This window comes from Sorghum bicolor, chromosome 6 (assembly GCF_000003195.3).
Source record: "Sorghum bicolor cultivar BTx623 chromosome 6, Sorghum_bicolor_NCBIv3, whole genome shotgun sequence".
Classification (NCBI taxonomy): Eukaryota; Viridiplantae; Streptophyta; class Magnoliopsida; order Poales; family Poaceae; genus Sorghum; species Sorghum bicolor.
The window spans coordinates 59,576,647-59,602,302 of NC_012875.2; the positions used below are offsets into that span (position 1 = coordinate 59,576,647).

Here is a 25,656-nt window from a genome sequence, read left to right on the forward strand (position 1 = left end):
TTGCGAGCGTCTCGTCGGTCACCATGTCAGGCGAGGGCACCAAGATGGGTGCAGTGGAGGCCAAGGCGTCACCAGATACAGAGGCCAGTCGACAGGCTCAGCAGCTTCCGCTTTTCGGAACCGACATTCCTTTACACGGGATTCATAGAATTCAGCTTCACTTGCTGATAGGCCGAAAGTATTGTTCGCTGATTTGTTGTGAGAGAAAAGTACTGCTAAATAATTAGTAGATTTAGCTGATAACCAACTAAGCAGCACACAATCCTGAAGATTTGTCTAGTAATAAGTATGGCATCGATGACACATCTGTGATTCTATACCATATCAAAACCTGCTAGTTTACCAACATCATCGCCCCTCCTGTCGTATGGTTAGGATGAATTACATGTCGGTCACTCAGTCAGCACTCAGCAGATAGTGTTGGCTTCAGCTAAGCATGAGAAATCACAGCTGGATGTAAAGCAGGCTTGGCGTATCTGCTGCTAGTGTTCAGATGCAAAGAGCTCCTAGGTCTGGCGCAACTGCAGACTCCTTGGCTTTGGCAGGTGCTGCTTCCGCTTGTTCTTTTTTCTTTTGCTTCTTTCCTTTCTGGCCTTTCCCTTGCCCACCTTTGACCCTGATGAGTTTATCGACCACATTTAAAGCATTTCATTTCACGTCTATGTGTAACCAACTAATAAAAACCAAGGTGCAACCAATAAAACAATGGAAGTAACAAACAGTGTATATGTAATATATGTTTGATATTATTTTTCTATTTTTAGAGAAAATATTGCTTATCAGTAAAAAACTCTGTGATGGGGAAAAAGAATCTTAGGTATGGCATAACATATGATAAAAGACTACGTAAACACTGAAGGGTTATACCTTGGAGGTTCTCTTGATGATGATGCTGTGGCTAGACTACAAGATGCCTTGTGCTTCCTTGCAGATCCACAGGAGCAACAATCCTTGGTTTTTGACTTCTCCTGTATGACAACAAGAATAGACATTTCCCATTTGTTCCTTTCAGTTTCAGGATAACAAAGCCACAAGACATATCAATATTGGCATGATCAGATAATGATCTACATGACAGTTACCTTCTTAGAATGCGCAGCATCTGATTTTTTTGGTTTCTCGACAGCTTCATCTTTGCTGGAACAACTTGCTTCATCCTTGTGCTCAATCATGTTGTTCTCCTCTTGTTCATCTCCTATCATGAAATAATAGACTTTGACCATACAGGAAAAAATATGCAAAAAAAGGTGTTCCAATCATTTTCAACAAAAGATGTATACAAAACAAATTCAAGTTGTGATCAATTTAGAGAGCTCAACCTTAATTAACAAGGATGAGAAAATCAAACAGAAACCAACCCAATAGTCAATACCCTAGCTTCCCTAAACATCTAGACATACTCCCGAAATCAGTCTAATAGCAACTAAAAGAAGTATACTTAGAAACATTTTCTCTGAGATTGACAGAAATTCCATATGATCAGAAATCTATTGTCCATGGGGCTACTGTCTCAGATATTAAACCCCTTTGGCCATTATAGACATTCATTGAGCGCAGCAGAAGTAGCCCAGCAACAAAACCAGTCCTACCAAATATCTGTTCAAGCTTCTTCTCGATGATAATCTTCATGATGACCGAAAAATGGTGAAATCTGTTAATTAATATGCATGCAACCAGAACAGCTTGTATATAGAAACTGAACTACCTACCAACTATACCCTTTTGACTAATTCATGGATGAGTGAGGCATACCCAAGATAGAAAGCAAAGAAGTAAATTGTTCGCTATGACTACATATTATGTCAGTGAACTTGGTATTGTAACAACTGCTGAATGTATGTCAGTGGTGCAAATATGCCCCTTGAATCAAACATACCACAGATAGGTCTCACTACACTCTGTTCAGCCAAGGAATTTTCTTGCCCCAACATCCGTATTTTGAGAAAAAAAAAAACTTACTGAAACAAGATCATACGACAACTACATTTATAGTTCCTCAGGAGTTAAGATAGTTTGTGATACTTACCATTACATGCATGGTCCATATAAGGGTCTACCTCCGCATCATTAGTACTGACTGCAAGTCGCTCTGCTATCATATACTCAATGGCAGCATCAACATCACCGTCCATTTCTCCCAGAACCTGTATGATAATAGCAAATTTCACACTAGAAGAAAAATGGCTACTAACAAGGAATGTAAAGTAAATACACAGCTGAGCTGCAAAAATTGTGATCGATCATATAGTTCATACATGCTCAGCTATGGTAACGTCAGAACATCCAGTTCCAGCCATGACCAATTTAACTGATGTGTGGTCATAGGTTGATCTGTAAGATTTCTTCACCTCCTTTGCTTTTGCTTGAGCGCTATTGTTTGTATTAGATATATTGACATCAGTCTGTAACTCAATAAGAAATAGGCCAAAGTAAGTGGCAGTACTGTCAATGTTCCCTCAAGACTATTTTTCAGAGCTCTTCCAGGGCACAAACAGAACTGAACCATTTACAAATCATACAACAAAAAACCTTGATGACAACTGGCATTGCAGGACCTTGACATGGATCTTCTCTCAGCCTGACGCTGTTGTAGTGCTCACCATGATGATAAGACCTGCATAGGCATGAAATTAGATTTATGTTACCATCATTCAACCTGTACAAAGAGTTAAAGGATACTTTAACTTACAAGTGAACCATGTTAGTAGCTTCACGGCCAGAAAAGTTGTTTATGTACCACCGGGGTGAATTAAGCTGAAAATCAAATAGTAGATCAGAAACGCACAACTGCTAATTAATACTTGCAATATGCAGTCAATGATAACCAGGACTGCAGAGCATCCTCAGTGATATTAGTAACATAATCCATATGGGACATGGTGTTCTCAACTGCATGAAGTGTGCTAGTACATATGATATAAATCAAATAAACAAAACATCTAGGTTGCATCACTAACTCACCATGTGAATGCATATGTTTCTTCTTGTCAGCAGAGAAGCGGCTTGCAGCTCCATGTGTCCCGCCCAAGTTCCATCCTTCAGCATAGAGTCACAGTATTCTTCAAATGGAACTTCATCCTCGATAAATGGCTCAAACTCCTCGCGGTGTTTCTGCAGGCACAAGGATTAGAAAACATAGGTACTCCAATGTGGCAATGCCTGTATGTATCACCAGTAATTTAGGATGTTCAATTCATCATGAGTACAATTACAGTTCCCTAATTACAAAAGGTTATCCCACATACCACGATGTATTCCACAACCATAGCTCGGTATTTCATGTGCTCTTCCTCATTGCCCTCAAGCTGGTCACCCATTGCCCTGCATACTACAATGAGTAGTCATATAACTCGAAAAAAGGACGCATAACTCAAAAGGTGCACTAGCATTTTGTTCAAAATCTCTTAAAGCGTTTTAACACTTCTCTCGTGGTTAATTGAAAGACAGAGCTCCTGCCATTTGCTTTCAACAAAAGGTATTTTGTAGAAAATCGGTTAGTTTCTTCTTCTTGTGACGATAAGGACATATACAGTAGAGTCCAAAAGAAGCCAGTCCTACTAAACCTGAAGAAGCAGTTTCCATCTGCCGTGACCTCGACTATCTTCAGCCCAAGGGAGTCCAGCTGCGCCCTGAACTGCGCCATGTCACCCTTCTTCCCGAGCTTCTTTTCCTGAGAGGGAACCGAGACCGAGAAAAGGAAGTCAGACACTCCTGCCCCCGGATAGGATCCAAGCGTGGAGGTTACGGCGATGGAGTACGCTCGCTACCGCATCGCGCTTCGGCGGCTTGCGAAGTTTGGTCGCTGCCGCCGCTTTCTTCTTCTTCTGAACCATCGTGCTGCCTTCTCGTGGGGTTCCCTCACGAATTGCACGGGCGGCGGCCGCCGGCGAGGTGGGAGCACGGTTACGGAGCTCCGCCGGAGCCTGGGAGAGATCGGACGGGTGGGTAGGGACTAGGGAGAGATCAGGCTGGGCTTGAAAGAGTACGGCTCCATTACATCGATGGGCTGAACGGGCCCGGTTCTTAGCCCATCACGTTTCCCTGGGCCGTGCGAGCCGACTCGTGGTCGCGTTCAGAGTTGTGAGTTGGTGCAGTCCGCACCCGTGCTCCTCCGACGTGACAGTCGCGTTTTGGACTGTTTTTTTTTAGGTTTCCTGACCTTTCTAAAGTTCGTCTTGACCGTCCAATATCGAAACCACATCAAATCAAACTACTGCCAAAACTCAAAAGAAGACCACATTCAAACTCAAATGCCTTTGAGACGGATATCATGATCGTGTACCACACCATATTGGAGTTGGAGTACGACTACATCGTATTACAGGCTCACAGCACGAACCTATAGAACCAGAACGTGCCAACTTCTGTACACCCAGCGGCGTGTCATATTCCATCTACTGTCACGTGTTTGACCACAACTTCACGGCCTGACCAATAAAACCCGCCGGGCACCGGCCTTCCCGGCACGTCCAATCCAAAGCAACGCAACGCAAGTCGTTCGCACAACAAAACGCACGTATACAGAACCCAAGTAGGCAACTCGACACGACCCTCGGCGTCGCAAGTCCCCGGCGACACGCGGCCATGGCGGGCGTCGTCGGCCGCGGCATCGTCGCGCTGGCCCTGTCCATCCTCCTCCTCCTCTGCTTCACGTCGGCGACGGCGGCCTCCGCGGCGCCCGGCAGCGACGCGGTGGGCGGCGGCATGGCACGGACGGAGGCCCAGGTGCGGGCGATGTACGAGCAGTGGATGGCGCGGCACGGGAAGGCGGCGTCGAACGCGCTCGGCGAGCACGACCGGCGGTTCCGCGCGTTCTGGGACAACCTCCGGTTCGTTGACGCGCACAACGCCCGCGCCGGCGCGCGCGGGTACCGCCTCGGGATCAACCGCTTCGCCGACCTCACCAACGCCGAGTTCCGCGCCGCGTACCTCAGCGCCGGCGCGCGCAACGGCACCGCCACCGCCGCCACCGGGGAGAGGTACCGCCACGACGGCGTCGAAGCGCTGCCGGAGTTCGTGGACTGGAGGCAGAAGGGCGCCGTCGCTCCCGTCAAGAACCAAGGCCAATGCGGTAAAGATCACATCACATCACCATATATAGTAGCTTAGCTTAGCAGTACGTTTCCTTTTTCTTCTCGATCTCTGCATTGCATTGCTTACAGCTCGGAGCTATGCGTTTGCATGGTGAGCAGGTAGCTGCTGGGCGTTCTCGGCGGTGGGCGCGGTGGAAGGGATCAACCAGATCGTGACCGGCGAGCTGGTGACGCTGTCGGAGCAGGAGCTGGTGGACTGCTCCAAGAACGGTCAGAACGGAGGGTGCGACGGCGGCATGATGGACGACGCGTTCGCCTTCATCGTCGGCAACGGCGGCATCGACACTGACAAGGACTACCCCTACACCGCCCGCGACGGCAAGTGCGACGTCGCCAAGCGGAGCCGCCACGTCGTGTCCATCGACGGCTTCGAGGGCGTGCCCCGCAACGACGAGAAGTCGCTGCAGAAGGCCGTCGCGCACCAGCCCGTTGCCGTCGCCATCGAAGCCGGCGGCCGCGAGTTCCAGCTCTACCAATCGGTAAGTCAACTACTACTGTGCCTTTGATAGGTCAACGTCTCGTCTTTCTTTTTCTTCCAAATAAACACTGACCAACGTCCGACGTGCAACAACCATGGCCATGGCAGGGCGTGTTCACCGGCAGGTGCGGCACATCGCTCGACCACGGCGTGGTGGCGGTGGGGTACGGCACGGAGGCGGACGGCGGGCGGGACTACTGGCTGGTGCGCAACTCGTGGGGCGCCGACTGGGGCGAGGGCGGCTACATCCGGATGGAGCGCAACGTGGGCGCGCGCGCCGGCAAGTGCGGCATCGCCATGGAGGCGTCCTACCCCGTGAAGAGTGGGGCGAACCCGGACCCGTCCCCCTCGCCGCCGACGCCGGTGACCTGCGACCGCTACAGCGCGTGCCCGGCGGGGAGCACCTGCTGCTGCACGTACGGCGTCCGGAACGTGTGCCTCGTCTGGGGCTGCTGCCCCGCCGAAGGCGCCACCTGCTGCAAGGACCGCGCCACCTGCTGCCCCGCCGATCACCCCGTCTGCGACGCCCGGACCCGCACCTGCGCCAAGAGCAGGGGCAGCACGGACACCGTGGAGGCCATGATCCGGTTCCCGGCCTCGCGCCACGCCGGGTCGCTCATCGCAGAGGAGCTAGTTGATTCCGTTTTCGCGATTTAGTTTAGCCGATGCTTACACGACTTTTGTAAATATAAATATACTCTAGGTTTTTTTCCTACTACTTATTAAGCACTACTACTTCGTATAAGTTACAATACGCTGTATTTTCATGTGTGCCTGCTTTTAGTGCTATTACTTCCTCCTCTATTTTTAATAACGATTTTTTTACAGGTTAATAACGATATTTTGAAGTACTGTATACTCGTACTCCTAATTACATGTTCCTATTTCAATTTTTTTTGTGCACCACAATTGCGTGCCAACGTGGCGAGATGTTTTGGTACGCATCGCAAAGTCTGTGGAGATGACCAGTGAGCCAATTGGCATTGGCACACATCCACATGAACGCAACAGCAGAAGTGACACATCAAGGGGCCCACAAGTCCACCAGCACCTGGGGCCCGCAGTGGCGGATCGCTTGTGCGTCAGCGTCACTATCCCCGCGAGTGGGTGGAAAATCCGCAGATTCCTGTCGCTACATCGGCCACATGGCTGCTGCGACGGCGTGGCCCGGCGCCGCAGCCTCCAACTCGCTGCTTCTCTCGCGCTCGCCGCCCCACGCCGCCGCCGCCGCGCTCGCGCTCGCGCCTTCGCCGGGGAGCTCCATGCGGAGGCGGCTCATCCTCGGCGTCGGCACGCCGGCCGTAGCGGCGCTGGCGGCCGCGGCGCCGCCGGCGGTGCTGCAGGACGGGGCCGTCACGGTGCTCATCACTGCCGGCGCCTACTCTCTTGTGCGCGTCTTCGACGAGCTCACCGAGCGGCGGCTCATCGAAAAGGTTGAGACTTTCGCTCACTAATTTGTAATCTCCCCAGGATATAGGCGAGTGCGGGGTGTCATTTTGGTTTTATTTATTACTAGAGAAATATGATCCTGATCTCAAGCATTTCAGTAAATGGTTCCATAGTTGGCCGAGGCTTTGATCGGTGAAAGAAACATACGGAGTAGATGCCATCACTTTTGTTTATGTTCACTGTTGTTGGCTTCTGATTCATGTCATGAATAAAGGCAGAGTTTGAGCAGGAAGGTTGTGCACGTGCTATCCGGCGTCCTGTTCATGTCATCTTGGCCGCTGTTCAGGTATTCCCTGGCATGCATCGAGACCCATAACGTTTCACACTTCAAAGCCGCCACATGAGGCATGATAGCAAAGCATGCTCTACTTCTACTTGCAGCAATTCGACAGAAGCACGGTATTTCGCTGCAGTTGTTCCACTCTTGAACTCCATAAGGCTTCTGATATATGGACTCCGTCTCTACACTGATGAAGCTCTAGTAAAATCAGTGACACGTGAAGGAAAACCAGAGTAAATCCTATTGACTGAAAAAACCGTATGATCCTTTAGCTTGCTGCTCTGACAATGATGACTTTGCTTCTTTACAGGGAATTGCTGAGAGGTCCACTGTATTATGTGTTGGTGCTGTTGTTCAGTGTTTTAGTCTTCTGGCGGGAGTCCCCTGTTGGGATTGTCTCTTTGTCAATGATGAGTGGTGGCGATGGTATTTCCCAGCATCTAGCACAATGTTATTTTGTAGAGCACCATTGCATTTGATTGTTTATGCTATAAGTGATCTGCATCTGCTTGGGCCATAACTTGGCAGGGTTCGCTGACATTGTTGGGAGAAGGTATGGCTCAGTGAAGCTGCCATTCAATAAGAAGAAGAGCTGGGCCGGGAGCATCTCTATGTTCATTTCTGGTTTTCTGCTGTCCGCGATGTAGGTTATTGCCTCATAGCATTGCCTATTCTTTTGATGTGTATTGAGAGTGTTTCTTTCCCTACTTATGTACCGATACATTTCATTGCAGGATGATGTTCTACTTCTCAAGCCTTGGTTACATTGATGTTATTTGGCAGGAGGCACTTGGTAAGCTGGCGCTTGTTGCACTGGCAGCAACCGTAGTGGAGTGTATTCCTGTGACTGAAGTTGTAGATGACAATATATCTGTTCCTTTGGCCACCATGCTGGTAGCTTTTCTATTGTTTAGCTCCAACGCACAATGATTAATCAATACTACTAGTACTAGTAGATTATTTGAACGTTCCCGCAATGCCTCCAAGTTTCCCCTTCTTATTTCCTCTATTAAGCACAAGCAAGACATGTGATGAGTTCTTCATTGACGAGTTTTTTCTTGAAATACATCAGTGACGAGTTCTGCTTGCTTCCCATGTGATCTCTAGTACTTGGTGGCGATGGCCTGACGTCTCCCTGCCTTGGCTGTTTTAGTGGAAAAGTACGACTATTAGCTGGTCCGAAGTCAAACTCTCACTCTCAAATGCTCAGTGATGTGCTTGGCTTTACCTGATGCTGATGGTGTACAGTGTACTCCATGCAATTCCTCTGGCCGCCCGTTGCCCTTTTGATCTGTGATTTGCTGGAGAGGAACGTGGAGCTTGTGTGTTGTGTGGCTGCATCTGCAATACCTTATATTATACCGTTGATTTGTCCTCTGGAGAAATTAAGTTTTTTTTATAACAGGAGGAATTAAGGCTGTGTTCCGCTTGGCAGTTTACCTACAGAGCAACTAAGGTTTCGTCAGCAAATGCATTGTTGTTATAATGTTATGTGAGGCTATTTATATTATATTATGAGCTATGTGTTAAAAGTCTTAGAACTAGTTACTATTTGATGCTGTTGAGGGTGCCCTTATTAAGGCATGGAGTGGGTTTGCTATGATTAGCCTGATGATTACCCTAGACAGGACAGGTGCTACTCCAGTTGATCTTGGCATCCTAGTGATCTTAAATGAGAGATACTACAAGGTACACAAGCCTGAGTGCATATCTAGCCTCGTATGGTTTGCATTTTAGCAATGTGCATCCACTTAAGAATGGGGATTGCATCATCTTTAAGAAATCCGTTATTTGTTTAGGAGAGCAATCAAAATAACCCCCTTTTGGACAACATGGCATATATTTGTTCAGCAGCGGATTATATTCTTTATCCATTCTTATCCATGTAAACAAACAAATTCCATTCCAGTTTTTCAATCCAAGTGGGCTATTTCCCATATGATGAATCACCAATGCCAAACATGCAAATACACTCGAATGACACATAGAACAACGTGGAAAACCACTTCTGAAGGGTTTTAAAAAAAGGGTTAAAAACATAAGCCATTTTTTTACATGCTCATATTTGTAACTACCAATAAAAACAACAAAAAAAAGAAGGAATTAACTTGGAGTAATTGCTCATTATAAGCCATCCCATGGGGTATCACAGCAGCTATGGCAAGTTCATGTACAATGACAACGGAGTGGGATTGACGCGCCATCAGGCTTCCGCTTCTCCCTGATGATTGCCTCCTGAATCATTGGCAGTTTCTGATGAATCTTCTTCCATATGTGACTCACAGCACCATCAATGGAGGTAGAGCCTCTGCTTATGGAGTAACTGGTGTTGTACTCAAAGATAGGTTGGACACGAGCCAAGTTTTTTCGGAACTCATCCTTCTGCTGCTTGGGAATATTCCTCAAGTAGCTTGTTAGCCATTTGGGTCTCATAGCATTTCTAACCGACACAAAAATGGAGAATTCTGTGTAGTCTATCATCCCTTCATAAGGGAGCTCAACCTCATCACTAACAATGACTGGTATGCAAAGACTGGCAATAGCATCAAAGAGGCGACAAGAAGTTGGGGTGTCACCAGCTGGGTGTAAGCAAAATTCCGATGTCTGCATCCCTTTTATCGATTGTTCACGTCCGGTGGCATTAGGGAAGCCTTCTTCCATGATAACATCAGGCTCATTACCTAGCAAATCCCATAATTTCTCTCGCACTAAACCACCCTGAAAGAAGAAATTTGTATATTCAAAAGCATGAAGCCAATGCCATTAGAAATCATCCTAGATATCAAAACCACAATGCTTAATGTATCCTAGTCTGACTGCTTAACCACGCATTGTCTATTTTGTCATTACTGGTCAATAGTTAACATAAATCTCTTAAAACAATCATAGGCGAGAATTAATAATTATCTACATTGCAGAGACTTTTCACAATGAACAAGATCGATTATCCTAGTAGTAGAGAGAGCAGCTACAAGAGCTCATTTCTGAAGATCATTATCTAGCACAGCAAACTATAAGGTCATTAGGATCCAGTATAGTTGGAAGCATGTTGCTCAAAATGATAGCTAACAAAAGCCTCAAAGAAATTTTATAAGTAAAATGTATCTAGCATCATATATTTGTTCCTCTCACTTTCAGTGGATCAACTTCAGATATTTGAAAGCTGGTAAGCATAGAAACGATGCAAGTTTATATTTTGTACAACAAGAAAATACCCAGATGCACTGGTTGTAACATTTTTCATGACTTATTGGAATCCAGATTACTGATAAAGGATACCAAACAGGCCTAGTGCTCAATAGAGTGATAAAAAGCACAAACCCGATGCCTATGCTTTGCACCCTTGAAGTAGAGAAGGGTGGGACGATCTTTATTCTCTGATAAGAGGAGTGTCGGAAGCAAATGCGTGTAAGGCACAATAACATCCTTAAGCAATGACACTTGGGTGTGCTGTATCATACGAGACGAGTTTCTGTTTGCGGACTTTGAGTCAACTTTATACCATCCTCCAAAATCAACCACCAAAAGAATTGCGGGAGCAATCTCAGCACGGACGTGCCACATAGCCACAGGGTCTGTCAAAGAATGCTTCAGTATTTAACATAACCTGAGCACGCAAAAGAATGATAAGCTGGTACGCAGATAAATCTTCAGCAAGACATAAACAGAACACATCACATTTAAACATATTTCTTTGCATGTTTGCAGGAAAAGCCTCAGTCAACCATGGAAACAGTTGCATTAACATATTTGTTAAGTTTTGCATGTATACACAGATGCAGGAATGGCCAGTTATAAACGCAATATATAGTATAACTGATGCTGAGAAAGCATACAGGATTATTTGAAACCTTAGCCACCTTGCAATTGAAGGGTCAAAATTGCTGATAACATCTGGATCACCTGTCATGACGAAGACATGGTCGCGGCCACCGGACCTCCGCCACGCGGGGTGGGAGGTGACGCGGTCGACGACCTCCCGCTGCCGCCGGTAGTCCTCGTTGCCGTCCTTCTTGCGAAAGGCGCCCTTGGTTCCCCACCCGAGCTCCATCTCCGCGGACAGCGTCGCGAAGAAGGGGACAAAGACGACATCGGCTTCCCTCCAGTCCGTGACGACCCTCACGGCAGCCGTCGCCGCCGCGCGGAGGGAGGCGAGGAGCCAGTACTCGGCGCTGTACTGCTTGATGAGGGGGTTCTCGGGGTACGGCGAGTGGTCGTTCGGGGGCGGGTGGTCCGGGTCGGACGAGGCCTCGATGCGGGAGTCCGCGGCGCGGAGGGACCAGTAGCTGTCGAGCAGACCGTAGTTGAGCGCGCGGGGGAGGTCCGCCACGTAGACCCTGAGACGGCGGTCGGGCTCGAAGGCTTGCCGCGAGCTGAGGACCGGCGGGGTGGTAGGCCGGAAGAGGAAGAAGGAGAGGGAGACGAGGAGCAGGAGGACGGGGACGGCCAGGACGGGGAGCCGCTTCATGGCCGCCGCCGGTCAGATCTCGGAGACCGGAGGAGGTAGAGGCACAGCCGCATCGTCCGCTCCACTTCCTCGACGCATCGAACCTCCGACAAATTGGGCCCAATTTTGTTTCTCCTGCTATTCTTCTCAGCCCATGTAGCCCATGTTTATCCTTCTTTGGGTGCCACGTTGTCAGCAGCCCAATTTTCCTTTTCTAGCCCATCCTCAATTGCCATGGCCCATGGACTCAGAAGTCGCGCGTCGCGGCCAGTGGGGCTGTGCGGGTGTCACCGTGGCAGCGCCACCCTGCTCGCACCGCTCAAGGCGGCAGCGGCGCAGCGCCACCACCTGGCCGTAGGCACCTCAAGCCACGTACTGCTGCGCGCCGCCGTCGTCTTCCCGACATCACCTGCACCGCCCTCGAGATTGAAGTGTCAATCAGCAACGCTGTACCGCGCGACAGGTCGGTAGCATGCACAGGGCAGCGCGGTGACTGGGGAGCACGACGAAGGAGGCGCGACAATGGAAGCCACCGCATCACTCCTCCTCCCAGTCGTCTCTTGCGCGGTGGCATTGCTCCTGTTACTCTCCGCCCAGAATCCATCCAGAGCCGCCGAAGCCAGCGGCGTCCACCACCCGCTGCCACCGTCCCCGCCGGCCGTCCCGATCGTGGGCCCACTCCTCTGGCTCGTGCGTGCGCGCAACCGCCTAGAACCGGCCATCCGGGAGCTGCACCGCCGGCACGGCCCCGTCCTCGCGCTGCGCTTCCTCTCCCCGCGCCCCGCCATCTTCGTGTCCGGCCGGGGCGCCACCCACCGCGCGCTCGTCGCGCGCGGGCCTGCGTTCGCCAGCCGGCCGCCGGCCATCGCGCCCTTCCGCGTGCTCAACAGCGGCCAGAACACCGTCAGCTCCGCGCCGTACGGTCCGCTCTGGCGCTCGCTGCGTCGGAACCTCACCTCCGGCATCCTCTGCCAGTCGCGGGTCCCACTGTTCGCGCCGGCGCGGCGGCGGGCTCTGGCGACCCTGGTTTCCGACCTCGGGCGCCGGAGCAAGGACGCGGGCGGGGGCGTGGTGGTGGTCGTGGAGTGCCTCCAGTTCGCCGTGTTCTCGCTGCTCACCCACATGTGCTTCGGCCGGAGGCTGCACCGCCGCCGCGTCGCGGACATCGAAGCCGTGCAGAGGGAGCTCTTCGCGTCGGACATCGGCTTCCAGGTGTTCGCCTTTTGCCCGGCGGTCACCAAGCTCTTGTTCTGCCGGCGGTGGAACAAGGTGCTCTCCATCCGGCGGAGGCAGGAGGAGCTGTTTCTACCACTGATCAGAGAAAGAAGAGACCGTCGGGGCAGCAGCATGCCTAGTACAACGAATGGGGAGGAGCCCGAGACCGAGAGCCTCTCGTACTGCTACGTCGACACGCTGCTCGCCCACCGGCTGCCTAAGGAGGAAGGCGAGCGCGCGCTCACCGACGGCGAGATGGTGAGCCTCTGCACGGAGTTCCTCACCGCGAGCGTCGACACGACGGTGACCGCGCTCCATTGGATCGTGGCGAACCTGGTGAGGCAGCCGGAGGTGCAGTCGAAGCTCCTGGACGAAATCAACGCGGCGGTCACGGGCACCGACGAGAACGAGAGTGGCATCGCCGAGGAGGACCTGAAGCGCATGCCGTACCTGAAGGCGGTGGTCCTGGAAGGGCTTCGCCGCCACCCGCCGGCGCACTTCCTCCTGTCGCACGCGGCGGTGGAGGAGACGTCGCTGGACGGGCACCGCGTGCCGGCCGCCACGTCGGTGAACTTCTCGGTGGCCGACGTCTCGATGGACGAGACCGTCTGGGACCGCCCGGAGGAGTTCAAGCCGGAGAGGTTCGTGAACGGCGGGGAAGGCGCCGGCGTGGACCTCACGGGGAGCCGCGAGATCAAGATGATGCCGTTCGGCGTCGGCAGGAGGATCTGTCCGGGCCTGGGCCTCGCACTGCTGCACCTCGAGTACTTCGTGGCAAACCTGGTGCTCGAGTTCGAGTGGGGGTCGGTGGCCGGTGTCGGCGTGGATCTCACCGAGAGGCCGGAGTTCACCGTGACCATGGAGCGCCCGTTGCGCGCGCGGGTAACCCCGAGGGCGAGAAGACGCGCTGCCGTTTCGATATGATTGCATTTGATTTGCACACAAATGGTTTGGTGACGTATACAGTTTAGGCCTCGTGCTTAAAGCAAGCAGTGTCAGTGAGGTTTCACTAGGATGTCATGCACATTTATTAGAACTTCATGTGAACAAAACTGTACTTTTTGCATGAAACGAAGAGGAGAAAAAAGGAAGTAGTTTCACCATGGTGAAACTCCGCGGGCGTTGTTTCCCACGCGGTGAAACGGGATGAAATCCTCACTAAAGGCTAAATCGTTTCACCATCTTATAAGTGATCTAGTCATTTTGCAGTAATTAAATGCTTTGCCCAGCCTAGGAAACGTCAAGGTGAAACTAATGCATTGTGGAGGTTGTTTCATTATTCGTTTCATTGATGCTCTGTCAGCGGATTTGTTTTGGAAATAGTGCATTGAAACGGACCACTGAGATTGGCTTAACAAAAGCACCTGCGCTTTTGGATCATCTTCTCTATACTTTACAACTAAAACTCTAAATAGATGGTCTAAAGTTTGCTACATCTCATACATCTCATCTTAGAGATGTAGACCTCAAAAGTGAGTTAAAATATTCTAAAGTTTTTAAAAAATCTAAAGTTTAGATGTAGAAAAACAGGCCGTATATAGATCAAGTAGTATGTATGCATAGGACCCACCCACGGGAGTAGTTCAAAACTTTTTTTTTCAGTGTTTCAGCAAGCGAGTAGTCTATAAGGTGGTCCCATTTGATATAAAAAAATTATCATATCCAATCACGTGACAGGGAGGAGTAAAAAAAAAGTAACATTTTCTTAATCACTGTAGCAATCTTTTAGCTTATTATGCATAACTTTAGTCATAAACTGCTCTATAGACTAATCTTACAGTGTTTCACGTAGCTTGTGGTTATTATTTTAATCGCTACGAAGTGTTTTTGACCAACATTGTGGTCGCTCTAAGATAGTGTATTTGTAATACCACTACTTTTTTGTTTAGTGTGTTTATTGTGTTTTGTTTCTCTCATCTCTCTCCTTTTTTACCCATCTTTATTTGCTCCTTTGGCCTCGGTCGCCCACGACCACTTCGGCCCTCGCCCACCCTCTAAGTCTGTCCTACCTTGCACCATGATAACCCTAGCTTTGGCAACCCACATTCGACTTCGTCTACTCACCTCGACCCTCGCCCCGGTAACCAGCCCTTGGCCTCGGTGTCATAGGGTGACAAATCCTCCAATATAATTGCCACGTTGGGCTCACCTGAGCTAGAGGAAGCTAGTAATTTCAACTCCATAGACATTTCTAGGCATGTGAGAGCACATTTTTTCATGGGCTTCATGCAAGAAGCAGTTCCTCAAACACCTATTTGGCATTGGAAGCCCGAAAAACATCATGTGTTTGTGTCAAATTGTGTTGCATGCTTGGAAATATGAGCGTCTTGAGCTTCGCTCGAGCTCTATCTGAGTGTTGGGTCTGCTACTGCTTAAAGCGTAAAGGGGTCCAACTCCACCAAATGTGTCTTCATGATCCAAAGTTGATTGTACCAATAGTAGTGAGAATATGTGTTATCTTAGTTAGCTCGATTTCTTGGAGTGAAACCTGCCTACTCAAACTTAAAATTACAATAAATAATAAAAGAATGAAATCAAAAGTAAAAAGGATTTGGAAAACATACCCTTCCCTTTTTTGCCATTTCCCTGTATTTATTGCCATGACAAGGCTTTTGCCAACAATAAACGAGTCTCGTAGTTCTAAAAAAGTTATGATTTAAAAAAATACTTTCATTTTCAAAATGTACTAAGTGTTTGGATAAAACAAATCATGTAGTCTTTACAACTATGGCTTTGTAAAAAGGCTATAGTGAGAAACTTCACTCATGACCACTTATAAACCACAGTCTTATACCACTTTGGCTTATAAAAAACCACAAAGTTTCATTGTTTTTTTAAAAAAACATGACATCCAATAGGCCCTTACTTTTTTTTTTGAAATTTAGCCCCTACTTTTAAAATAACAAACATACAAAATCTTGATTTATAAAAATAAGGTATACCGTGGAGTTTCTAATAAAACTCTAAAAATACTATAGTTTTAACAATAGTATTTCAAAAGCACCATAGTTTTCAAAACTACAAAATTCTTTGCACCCAAGCACCTTATAATTTTTAAAACCTAAGTATTTCATAACGTGAAGATGTTTGTTTACCTGCATTTGTTTTGGGCCTGGCCAGCATGATGATTAAAGCACCCACCAGCCAGACCCGGCAGCGAAGGCCACTCCCATTGTTTCTGACGAGCCAGGCCGAGCGTGTGTAGGCACGAGCTTCATTTAGTGCTCGTTAGACTGCACTGCCATCCAATGCAGGCAAACAAATACAAGGTGCACTGCAAGACCAGGGCCTGGCCATCTGAGACCTGGCTGGGAAGCCGGCCTGGCTGTGAAGGGCCAGGCAAACAAACACGCCCGAAATGTTTTAGACGGCCCATGATGGGAGCCCACTGATGCCACGGGCTCTTTCTTCCCCTCCAAGCAGGCCCAGACGACCCGCACCGCACGCACTCCATTCGTCGTCTTCATCATCCCGCACGTTTCCACTTCTCCCTTTCCTTACTTCCCACTCCTTCCCCACCCAACCCAACCCTCCCAATCCCACACTCGCCGTCCCACCGAACCCTACTCACCAACAGACCCGCAGGAGAAGGGAAAAAAAAAATAATCCTCTCGAGGCGACTTCGCCGTCATGGCGGGCGATCCCCCGACGGCCGCGGAGAAGGAGACCCTGGTCTCATCCTTCCTCGAGATCGCCGCCGGCCAGACACCCGAGACTGCCACCCAGTTCCTACAGGTCCGGCTCCCGCTCTCCTCCAAAACCAATCCCCCCTTAGCTTCTAGTACTCGATTCAATCCGGTCCGATGTGATCCCGGTGTTTCCATTCCGCAGATGACGAGCTGGCACCTGGAAGAGGCGCTGCAGCTGTTCTACATCGACGGCGAGTCCGCCCTCGGCGCCGCGCATCCAGCGGTCCCGCCGCCTGCGGCCGCGGCTGCGTCCGCGTCGGCGTTGGCGGCGGCGGCTGGGGTGGAAGAGGCGATGAGGTAGGCGGCCAGGGTTTGGGTTTTGGGTTTTTGGTGGATCATTGTGCTGAGGGCATCCGATTTGCAGGTTCGCTCCACCCCCGGCGGCTGCCCTGGGCGATGCAATGTCACATGGATTTGGGGTTGGGGAGGACGATGACGTCCGCGCGCCTCTGCCTGTGAAGAGGGAGACTCTCTACGGCGAGGGCATCGTGTCTGTGTAAGTATTAAATAAGAGGTGCTTCGGTCTGGCACTTTGCATGTTAGCATTGAATCCTGGAGCCATGCCGATTTTGCTTACCATTACCACTGATAGATTGTAACTTAGTCAGATGTCCTTGTCTGGTGTGCATATAGAATCTAGTGCCATGTGGCCAAATCTTTGGCTATGCTTAGGGCCTTTACAGCGCACCTATGTGTACATGTCCTTATGGGCAGTTTCTATCTGAACCTGCCACGGTGGAGAGCAGTCCTATGATCTCAGCTGCTTTGTGGCAGAGTTGCTGCTTCACTTGGCATCTGATGCTTGGAATGGTCTTGTGTTCACCTGTGGAGTCAGGCGCTCGAGAGAGCACAAAAACCTTCTACATGCAGACTGAGTACATCTGTAAAGTAGTTAAGTGTCGTGCAATGCATTGGAGCCGAAAAACGCTTAAGACGAGTGCTGCTATGCCAAGTGCCTTCTTGTTGTAGGCATCCGCCTTTCTCGTTAGGCGTCCAAGGCGTCGCCAAGGAGGCTGCGGTGGTCGCCTTACTCGCGAAGAGCCTCCCGCGGTCACGCGAGGGGAAAAGGAAGCGCCCACGCCCGCACGGGAAGCAATCAATCTGGCGCAATAAAATCATGCCTTCTGCCGTTGCCTATCTGTGGCAGGAAGGAAATCATGCGGGAATAAGGCAATTTCTGCGCGGGAGTCAGGGAAAGCACCTTTTTTTAAGTGTATTTATAATAGCCATTACAGTTTTCTAGTGGCAATTAAAAGAATCTCCAAGAGCTCCTAAAAAATCACTTGGTAAATCATTGATTATTTCAAGAGCTCCATGTTTTCCTTTCTCCAATAATTGCTTCCTAGAAATAAAAAAAGCTGGGTCCAGGAGAGAAAAACTAGTGCCAAGTGCCGATAGCAAGCGTGGAACACACGAATATCTGGGAGTTGAGGGGAGATTTACCAAGTGCTTATCCCTAGGAAGTCCAGATACAAAACTGTTGGAGGGCTGTCTTTTTTCTTTTTTACCAGAAACAAAATGAATTACAGAGTTGTTTCAAGGAGCTCTGAGAGTCGCTCTAGGTGTTCTGTTATATCTGTTTTTTTACCCCTAATGACTAATGAGTCATCATATGTCTACCTAATAGTTTGTAACCAGTGAATTCTGCATGTTTGGTTATTGAATCTCTCGTTCTTGCCTTGGACATGACTACAACATTGGTAATTCCACTAGTAAACTGTTGCATGGCATCCAAGTTAATTTTACCATTCCGTGAACATGCATTTTTTTGAAGTGTTTATGCCTATATGGTATACTGATGCTTAAATAACTTCACCTGAGTTGACATCTTGTAAGGCATATGCAAAACCAAGGACTCATTAAGTTATTATTTATATATTAGCTGTGATTATGTTGGTGAACTACCATGGTTGTCGCTCCTATAGGCTGCTTTTATGATTGAGGTTATTAAGGAATGTCCTAAAGATGAAAATAAATGCAGCATTTGTATTGTAATACAAAATAACTACTGGCCCTTTGATACGTTATATGTTTTCTCACACTGAATGATGCAACTGTGCTTTTCAAGATACCAATATTGCTCCCAATATGGCCCAAGGCCCATTTAGCATCCTGTGACAAATACCAGGTCCATGTTTTTTTTGCCTTTATGGTGACAAGAGGTGTACAACCAAGAGTAGCCAACAGACCTTTTTTGTATCTGTTGCCAAAAAAAAGGAAATGTATGCTAATATTGTTGTTTGCAGCAAGCATCTGTCCTAATATTGTTGGTTGCTCCTGTTAGCTAGATGTAAAATTATTTCCATGTTTGTTTTCTCATTTGTAATTGGCTTGGGCATCGGTACATATAATTTATGTTGTATTATAACTTTTGTTTTGGACTGACATGCCTTAAGCAAGCACACTTGTTGCTTTACATGTGGCAATATATAATTTTGTGTTTCAGAGTACTGTGTTGTATTTGAACTTGTTCCATTAAATTTGAGTATGGTGTCCGTCTTTTTTTTGCAGCATGCGACCTAATGCATCAGCTGCATTTCGTAATTTTGAACAAGAGGCAAGACAATCTGCTGTCTGGGACTCTGACCAGAATGCTACATCTAGTTCTGGTGATAATCTTGCTTCTTTGTACCGTCCACCTTTTTCTTTGATGTTCAATGGACCCTTTGACAAGGTAAGCTGTATAGCAATTATGTCAACTCATTAATTTATATGCTTTTGAAACTGTACGGACACTTTTTTTTGTGTGTGTTTGCATATATGGAAAACTGCAAATCTATAATTGCCTCTATACCTGTATCTCAGTTGGCCGATGAATTTCTTGAACAGCATAGCTAGCGCAATTGGTTCAGTGTTAGTTGGTTAATTACTCTTTAAAGTGTTGCCTCTCCTTTTAAAAATGAAATAGTACCATAATACTGTATATTTTAGGATGCATTTTGTTGTCAATATAGTGGATTGATGTCTATAATAGTGTTCTTTAGAATTTATTGTTCAACGATTTGTGCACATAAAGTACCTTTGAGCTGAAACTCCATATGATCCTTAAATATTGCTGATATTTTTTCCGTTCTTATGATTTTTTTTTTCAAATGTAGGCAAAGTTAGAGGCTTCTTCCCTGGACAAATGGCTATTAATCAATTTGCAGTCGACAGAGGAATTTAGCTCTCACATGGTAAGCTCAGTCATTTTGTAGTGTAATGTTGCTCCTTAAGTTTTTTACTCCAAGTTTTGACTTTTGAACTGGCCTTACTTTAAGCTTAATCGAGACACCTGGGGAAATGAAGCGGTGGCTCAGTTGATTCGGTCAAATTTTATTTTCTGGCAGGTTTGTCTTCCCTCTATGCTTCTGTGTCTCAGCCAGTGATCTGATTCTCTCATTACATTTCTTTTTGACATGTTAGGATCTGTATTGACATATTGTTGTCTGCTAAATAGCTCTGTTTCCCCCCTAGATGAACTAATGTCTGTTCACCTGTCTATTAATATGTTTTAATGTGTTAATATAGGTTTATTATGACACCAGTGAGGGGAGGAAGGTATGCACCTACTACCATTTGGTGTCCATGCCTGCTATTCTCCTAATTGACCCCGTCACTGGGCAAAAAATGCATGCTTGGAATGGAATGGTTCACCCCGACCGTTTACTCGAGGTATTTGGATACTATTCTTTCATTTCTTATACTATTGTATTTGTAGCCTATATGGGTGCACACAAACTTGAATTATAAGATGTACTACAGCGTAGATGTTCCTTGTTAATTCTTTGTGATCGTGTCCTTTACCTAGGATTTACTACCTTACCTGGATAAAGGTCCGAAGGAGCACCATGCAGCTCAACCTCAGAAGCGCCCAAGGAAAGTTGATCAGGAAGCTTCTACAGGCAAGCAAGGTAGGAGTTGAATTGTTCTTTTTTAATTTGCAGTGGTATTACTTTTGTTTGTTGTTTGAAAACAGACTAGGATGATGCCATTTTTCATAACCATATGATGTAACCCTATCAAATGCATGGACCACATAGTTATGGATATCCATATTTTTCACTAACATCTATTGTTTTTCAAAGTTGTGGATATCCACATTTTGAAAACTAGCAAGGACACTGCCTGTTGTCTTCATTGTATGATTGTATCATGCTGCTCTCTTATGCTATTTGTGCATGGTTTTCTGGACAGTTTTACCCTAGCTGCTATCAGCTGGCTACATGCAAGGCATTCTGTCATTTCCTACTATAGCTGGTTATCAAAAGAACTATAATTACAATGCCTTTTGATTCCATTTTAGGCAAAATAGCTGTAGAGGATGAAGATGAAGAACTAGCACGGGCAGTAGCAGCTTCGCTAGAGGAGGGTAAAGAAATCATTGAAGCATCAGACGCTAGTGATGACATGGCTGAAGCTGAACCTCAGGTGGACAATGAGCCAAGCTTAAACATCAAGCCTGATTATCCTCCTCTCCCTGAAGAACCTACAGGAAGCAGGGACCGTCTCTGCAGGGTTGCGATTCGGCTACCGAACAATCGGAGGATCCAAAGAAACTTCCTTCACACAGATCCTATCAAGGTTACACCTGCGTCAAATTTTTCTGATCTCATTTCCTTGCTTCCCCTCCCTCACTGGTGCTCTCTCTCCTGCAGCTCTTGTGGTCATTCTGCGCTCCTCAGGTTGAGGACGGTGAGAAGAGGGCGTTCCACTTCGTACAGGCCATTCCTGGAGCATCCCAGAAGCTGGAGTTCAGAAGCGACCAAACATTCAAGGAAGCCGGGCTGGCCAACTCGATGATCAACCTCTTGTGGGACTGAGCCGCTCCCATCTCGTTCGGGTCGTGTTTGGGGATGGACTTGAAGATGGCTTACTAGTTATTATCTTTCCTGGAGGATCAACTCTTTTATCTTTTTGCTCCACTTGAGCTTGAGCCGAGGACAAAAATCTGCTGTGCCCTGGGCTGTGTGTGGAAATGCTCCTTTTGCCGTTCGTTCTTGTGTCCATATACATCCCCGTCCCTGGTAGGGCTTAGCTCTATTTAATGCACATATTTATCACGGATTCAAGTCTGGTGCATTGCATGCATTGCCTGCAACTTTGATGCTTCCCGTCCCTCTGGTCATGTCAAATGCTGAAAGAGATGCATGCATGAAGGCAGCGCCGCAATCAGACTTACGGCTCGGTACTTCCCCATGTGATCTGCCGAAAGCTGTTCGCTTGAACTTATCATGCTCCTTTGCTCAAGAACCCAGAGTCCATGTCCTTGCGTGAGTTTAGCTCTCTTGCCGAAGGAGGGCCGTTCCATTTCCGAGCGCCTCGAGCAGCGACCCACAAGTTCTGCGATGGCTCCGGAACATGACGGGGGCCTAGCACTGTACCAGGTTGTTGCGACATGCGGCGGCACGTTGCTGAATTCGCTCTCCTGGTTTGACCGGAGTTTGCAACAGCTACTGTAGCGGCTGGACCTGGACCTGGGTCCGATTCCGATGGAGCCATGAAACATGGGCCTTCTTTGTGTGCTCCATCTCCATCCAACAACCTCTCACACACACGGCAGCCGCTCCAAACCTGCCTGCACAAGACAGCGTGCAGATGCAGATGGATGCAGCGCAGGACTGCCTGCCCTGCCCCTGTCTCAGCGGCGTGCTCGGCTGCTCCGATCCGGAGTCCGGACCGAGATGTCTGGAGCGTGCATGCACGAGCACGCGCTACGCGCATGACTTGGAGCATTGCCGGCCGGTCCGCGACTTGGTACACCAACACCACTAGTCCAGTACTACGTCTACGTACGAACGGTAACATACTACTCTGCGTCTGCTGGTGTTGTAAACATGGTGTGGTAACAGCAGCCATGAATGAGCCCGCGGTGCTGGAACTCGTAGTAGAGAGGTGTAGAGAGAGACATGCAATGCAACGCCGTCGTACACGTAGCAGTGCTAGTGTGGGGTTACGGCCTGCAGGCTGCAGTCTGCCTGTGGGAATGGGGGAGTGTTGACTGGCCACGTTTGACTGCCCGCGTGGGCCCGCCGCTTATGATTTGCCTCTGGGCCCGCACCACCACCACCACCCTGTTGCATTGGCCGGTGCCACCTTGCAGCGGCTGCCACTCGCAAACACACGCACTACTGTGGGCAGCAACAGCCCAGAGCCCAGAGATGCTAGCTGCCCCGAATTATTGCACCCGAGGCCGACCCGCGACCCTGCCATCGTCTAGTCTCGGCATCTCCCTCTCTCACCCCGTGCTGCTTCCGGGTGTTTCCAAGGCTTTAGATGAAGATTAAGGGCTTGTTCGGCACAGCTCAACTTTACTATTGAAGCTGTTTTTTTAGAAAATAGTTTTATGAGTGACTTTCTAGATGAAGCTGAGCTGTTTTGGAAAAAGTGTTTGTCAAAATAGCTTCACCAACTACTTCATGCATAGTTGAGAGAGAGAAATAAGGGAGAAGCTGCAATAAGTTACTTTTTTCCAGCTTCATCCAACTTATGTCTTTGTGAGAGGAGGGGAAAAACAGCTTCACCCATGAAGCTGTTTTGAAAATAAGTGTTTGGCAAAAAAAACAGCTCACAACAGCTCGTGAAGCTGTTGTGAGCTGTACCAAACAGGCCCTAATAATATAATCTTTAATCGACTTATAGTTCAATTATTACCCAACTTATATAGTACTTAGTTAATTTATTTATAGTCCATCAATTTCTCTCATAGAATTTCTTGATTTCTGTATTTTAGCTGGCTGCTCTCTCCTATTTTGTTTTCTCCACCTCAACATATAGTTTGCTAACAGTCTCGTTCATAAGAACATCTTGCGAGTCCCTGCTTCATCTTCCAAGTTTGTAACGTCAAGTTGTTTCTCCAAAGCTTCGATTGGGGTGCCTTCACTCCTATTTCTGTACTATTGGTTATAATGAATGAAATATTTACCTTTAAAAAAAATGGTAATTCAGGTGCTGCCTCTAACACGTCATCACATCCAATAAGGATTATTCCATATGTTCAAACATATGATTTTTTTTAATATATGTACTACTTCGTCCTAAAGAAAGAGTCGCTATAGACTTATGCTGGTCAAATTTTTTAAAATTTAACTAGATCTATATAAAATATTTATCATATTTGTATCTCGAAATAAAATTGTTATGAAAATATAATCTAAAATTAATATTTTTAATATATATATTTTATTATAATTAAAAGTATTGACTTCTTAAAAGCTAGAATGACACTTTTATTGGACGGAGGCTGTATGTATATTTATATTATCTCATGTAAAAAAAGTTTATATATATTATAAAGATATATACCTTTCGTATATCTAGACGCGCAAAAGAGTAGATCTGATCTTCTGCTCACACTGGCTCGGAAGTTTTTTCTTTTTGACATTTCCCTCCCCCTACCTACATGACAATATATAATGTTATAATTAATTACCTTATTAGCCCTTGGAAAAAATGCTGACGGGGGGAGAGGTTGGTTTGCTCGGCGGAGCGCGCATTTATTTTATAGAGCCGTCGAGCCGGCACCGGCGGCATTCCTAGCGGCCGACCACTGTTCCACGCCGCAGCACACCTCCGATCCGTTGCCGTCCTCGTCGTGCACTGAACTGAACTCTCTGACAGGCTGAAGGTATTGGCATCCTGCAGTGCCACTCCACTCCATATACGCTGTGCGTTTGTATTGCAACACAACACAACATCTGCTTCTGCGATAGTAATGGAGACTGGAGACAGTAGTAGTAGCCTAGTAGAGGGGGGCCTGGATGGACGGACCCTGAACTGGACCGCCCTCCATCGGGCATTTTGGCCGGGCTCGTGCACGGAGTACGGCGACCAAGTACTGCACTTTTTGGCCGCATCTCTGGCCGGCCACCTTTTGCGTTGCACCGGCGCGTGACGGTCGACGGCCGGCATATGCAGCTCAGCCCGGCCGTCGAACGGAACTGAACGGGCCGGACGACGGGATGCTTGCTTGAGGACGACGACGATCATCGGCGGCCGGGCGCGCGTGGTACACAGTACGGTGCGTGGAGGATCGTGCCTTTTACAGCTTGCATTTCATGCATGCATGCGCGGGCGGGAGATCCCCTCTGCCTGCACACTGCACTGCTTGCATGCCGCGCCTAGTAGTAGCTTTTTACAGAGCGGGCCGGCTGGCTGGCCGGTGGCTGCATGCCCCCTCACCCTCAGTGATCAGTGGGTCTGGGTGCGTAGTGGAGCTAGAATCCAATGCTTGAGGGCGGGCTCGCCGGCCGCTGCTGCACCAGCACCAGTAGTCCAGCAACGTACTCCAGCTCCAGCATCACCAGTAACAGTACTACTACTACTACCACACCACACAGAGGGAGGGCATTGTACGCTCGTGATGGGGCGCACCAGGCAGCTAAGCTAGCATGCACTTGGGCTTCTACTTTTTCTTCAGAAGAAGCTGGCGACTGCATGCACGCGAGCCGGCTTTTGTATTGTTTATTTTATTTTATTTTATGCTGGGCTGGAGTTTTTTTTTCTTTTTTTCTTCCTTCCCTTGTGATGACATACAGTATGAGGATCTTGAGTGGAAGTACAATATTTTGTTTGCACATGCGTGCGTATATATGATAGGAGTATGCTTCAAAACCCTATAGAATGATTGACAGTGTATCAGCATGAGTTTTTTTTAGCAAGGGGAACTGCCGACAGAAAAGCCACAAGTACGACCACGGCAACAATTTCTTTCTTTCACTCGAAATACATAAACATTCTCCGTCGCAACGAATCTTACGCCACATATACAAAGAATTAAATATAAATAAAAAGATAACTAACTATACAAGTTACTTATAATTTGCGAGACCAATCTTTTGAACCTAGTTAATATATAGTTGCATAATAATTAATAAATATAAACAAAATTACTTAGATCTAAACAAGGCCTTACCATCACCACTCACCAGCAGAAAGAAAGCCTGAATGCGAGTGATTAGTTCACTAAGAGTGGTGGTGGTGGTGGGCTTGTTTACTTCCAAAAAAATTTACAAAATAAGAATAGT

General features: G+C 47.9%; 6 protein-coding genes across 8 annotated transcripts; 4 read left to right on the forward strand and 2 right to left on the reverse strand.

Moving 5' to 3' along the window:
- On the reverse strand, positions 142 to 3,980 carry LOC8070302 (OTU domain-containing protein 3). Of its 3 annotated transcripts, none has more exons than XM_021462730.1 (11): positions 3,768 to 3,980; positions 3,564 to 3,670; positions 3,246 to 3,321; positions 2,962 to 3,111; positions 2,690 to 2,754; positions 2,530 to 2,614; positions 2,256 to 2,402; positions 2,027 to 2,144; positions 1,083 to 1,192; positions 868 to 968; positions 142 to 616 (listed from the first exon to the last, which is right to left on the reverse strand). In XM_021462730.1, exons 1-11 carry the CDS (start codon positions 3,831 to 3,833, stop codon positions 490 to 492), a joined length of 1,152 nt encoding a protein of 383 aa, XP_021318405.1. In that variant the 5' UTR covers positions 3,834 to 3,980; the 3' UTR covers positions 142 to 489. The 3 variants fall into 3 exon arrangements, with proteins under 3 accessions (XP_021318405.1, XP_002448738.1, XP_021318406.1); XM_002448693.2 differs by having other exon boundaries at positions 1,083 to 1,195; XM_021462731.1 differs by having other exon boundaries at positions 1,083 to 1,195; positions 3,246 to 3,328; positions 3,768 to 3,908.
- Positions 4,585 to 6,322, forward strand: LOC8082585 (cysteine protease 1). Its single transcript, XM_002447255.2, has 3 exons — positions 4,585 to 5,071; positions 5,193 to 5,572; positions 5,680 to 6,322. The coding sequence occupies exons 1-3, from the start codon at positions 4,585 to 4,587 to the stop codon at positions 6,226 to 6,228; spliced, it is 1,416 nt and encodes a 471-aa protein (XP_002447300.1). The 3' UTR covers positions 6,229 to 6,322.
- On the forward strand, positions 6,592 to 8,366 carry LOC8070303 (probable phytol kinase, chloroplastic). Its single transcript, XM_002447256.2, has 6 exons — positions 6,592 to 7,004; positions 7,239 to 7,306; positions 7,402 to 7,533; positions 7,611 to 7,726; positions 7,829 to 7,943; positions 8,035 to 8,366. Exons 1-6 carry the CDS (start codon positions 6,717 to 6,719, stop codon positions 8,228 to 8,230), a joined length of 915 nt encoding a protein of 304 aa, XP_002447301.1. The 5' UTR covers positions 6,592 to 6,716; the 3' UTR covers positions 8,231 to 8,366.
- Positions 9,243 to 11,852, reverse strand: LOC8070304 (probable arabinosyltransferase ARAD1). Its single transcript, XM_002448694.2, has 3 exons — positions 11,204 to 11,852; positions 10,622 to 10,875; positions 9,243 to 10,018 (listed from the first exon to the last, which is right to left on the reverse strand). Exons 1-3 carry the CDS (start codon positions 11,766 to 11,768, stop codon positions 9,467 to 9,469), a joined length of 1,371 nt encoding a protein of 456 aa, XP_002448739.1. The 5' UTR covers positions 11,769 to 11,852; the 3' UTR covers positions 9,243 to 9,466.
- On the forward strand, positions 11,979 to 13,969 carry LOC8082586 (cytochrome P450 89A2). The gene has a single exon (XM_002447257.2). It carries the CDS (start codon positions 12,270 to 12,272, stop codon positions 13,884 to 13,886), a length of 1,617 nt encoding a protein of 538 aa, XP_002447302.1. The 5' UTR covers positions 11,979 to 12,269; the 3' UTR covers positions 13,887 to 13,969.
- LOC8070305 (plant UBX domain-containing protein 7) lies at positions 16,470 to 21,729 on the forward strand. Its single transcript, XM_002447258.2, has 10 exons — positions 16,470 to 16,697; positions 16,794 to 16,948; positions 17,016 to 17,147; positions 19,163 to 19,325; positions 19,750 to 19,827; positions 19,912 to 19,980; positions 20,162 to 20,305; positions 20,442 to 20,544; positions 20,937 to 21,214; positions 21,289 to 21,729. The coding sequence occupies exons 1-10, from the start codon at positions 16,593 to 16,595 to the stop codon at positions 21,451 to 21,453; spliced, it is 1,392 nt and encodes a 463-aa protein (XP_002447303.1). The 5' UTR covers positions 16,470 to 16,592; the 3' UTR covers positions 21,454 to 21,729.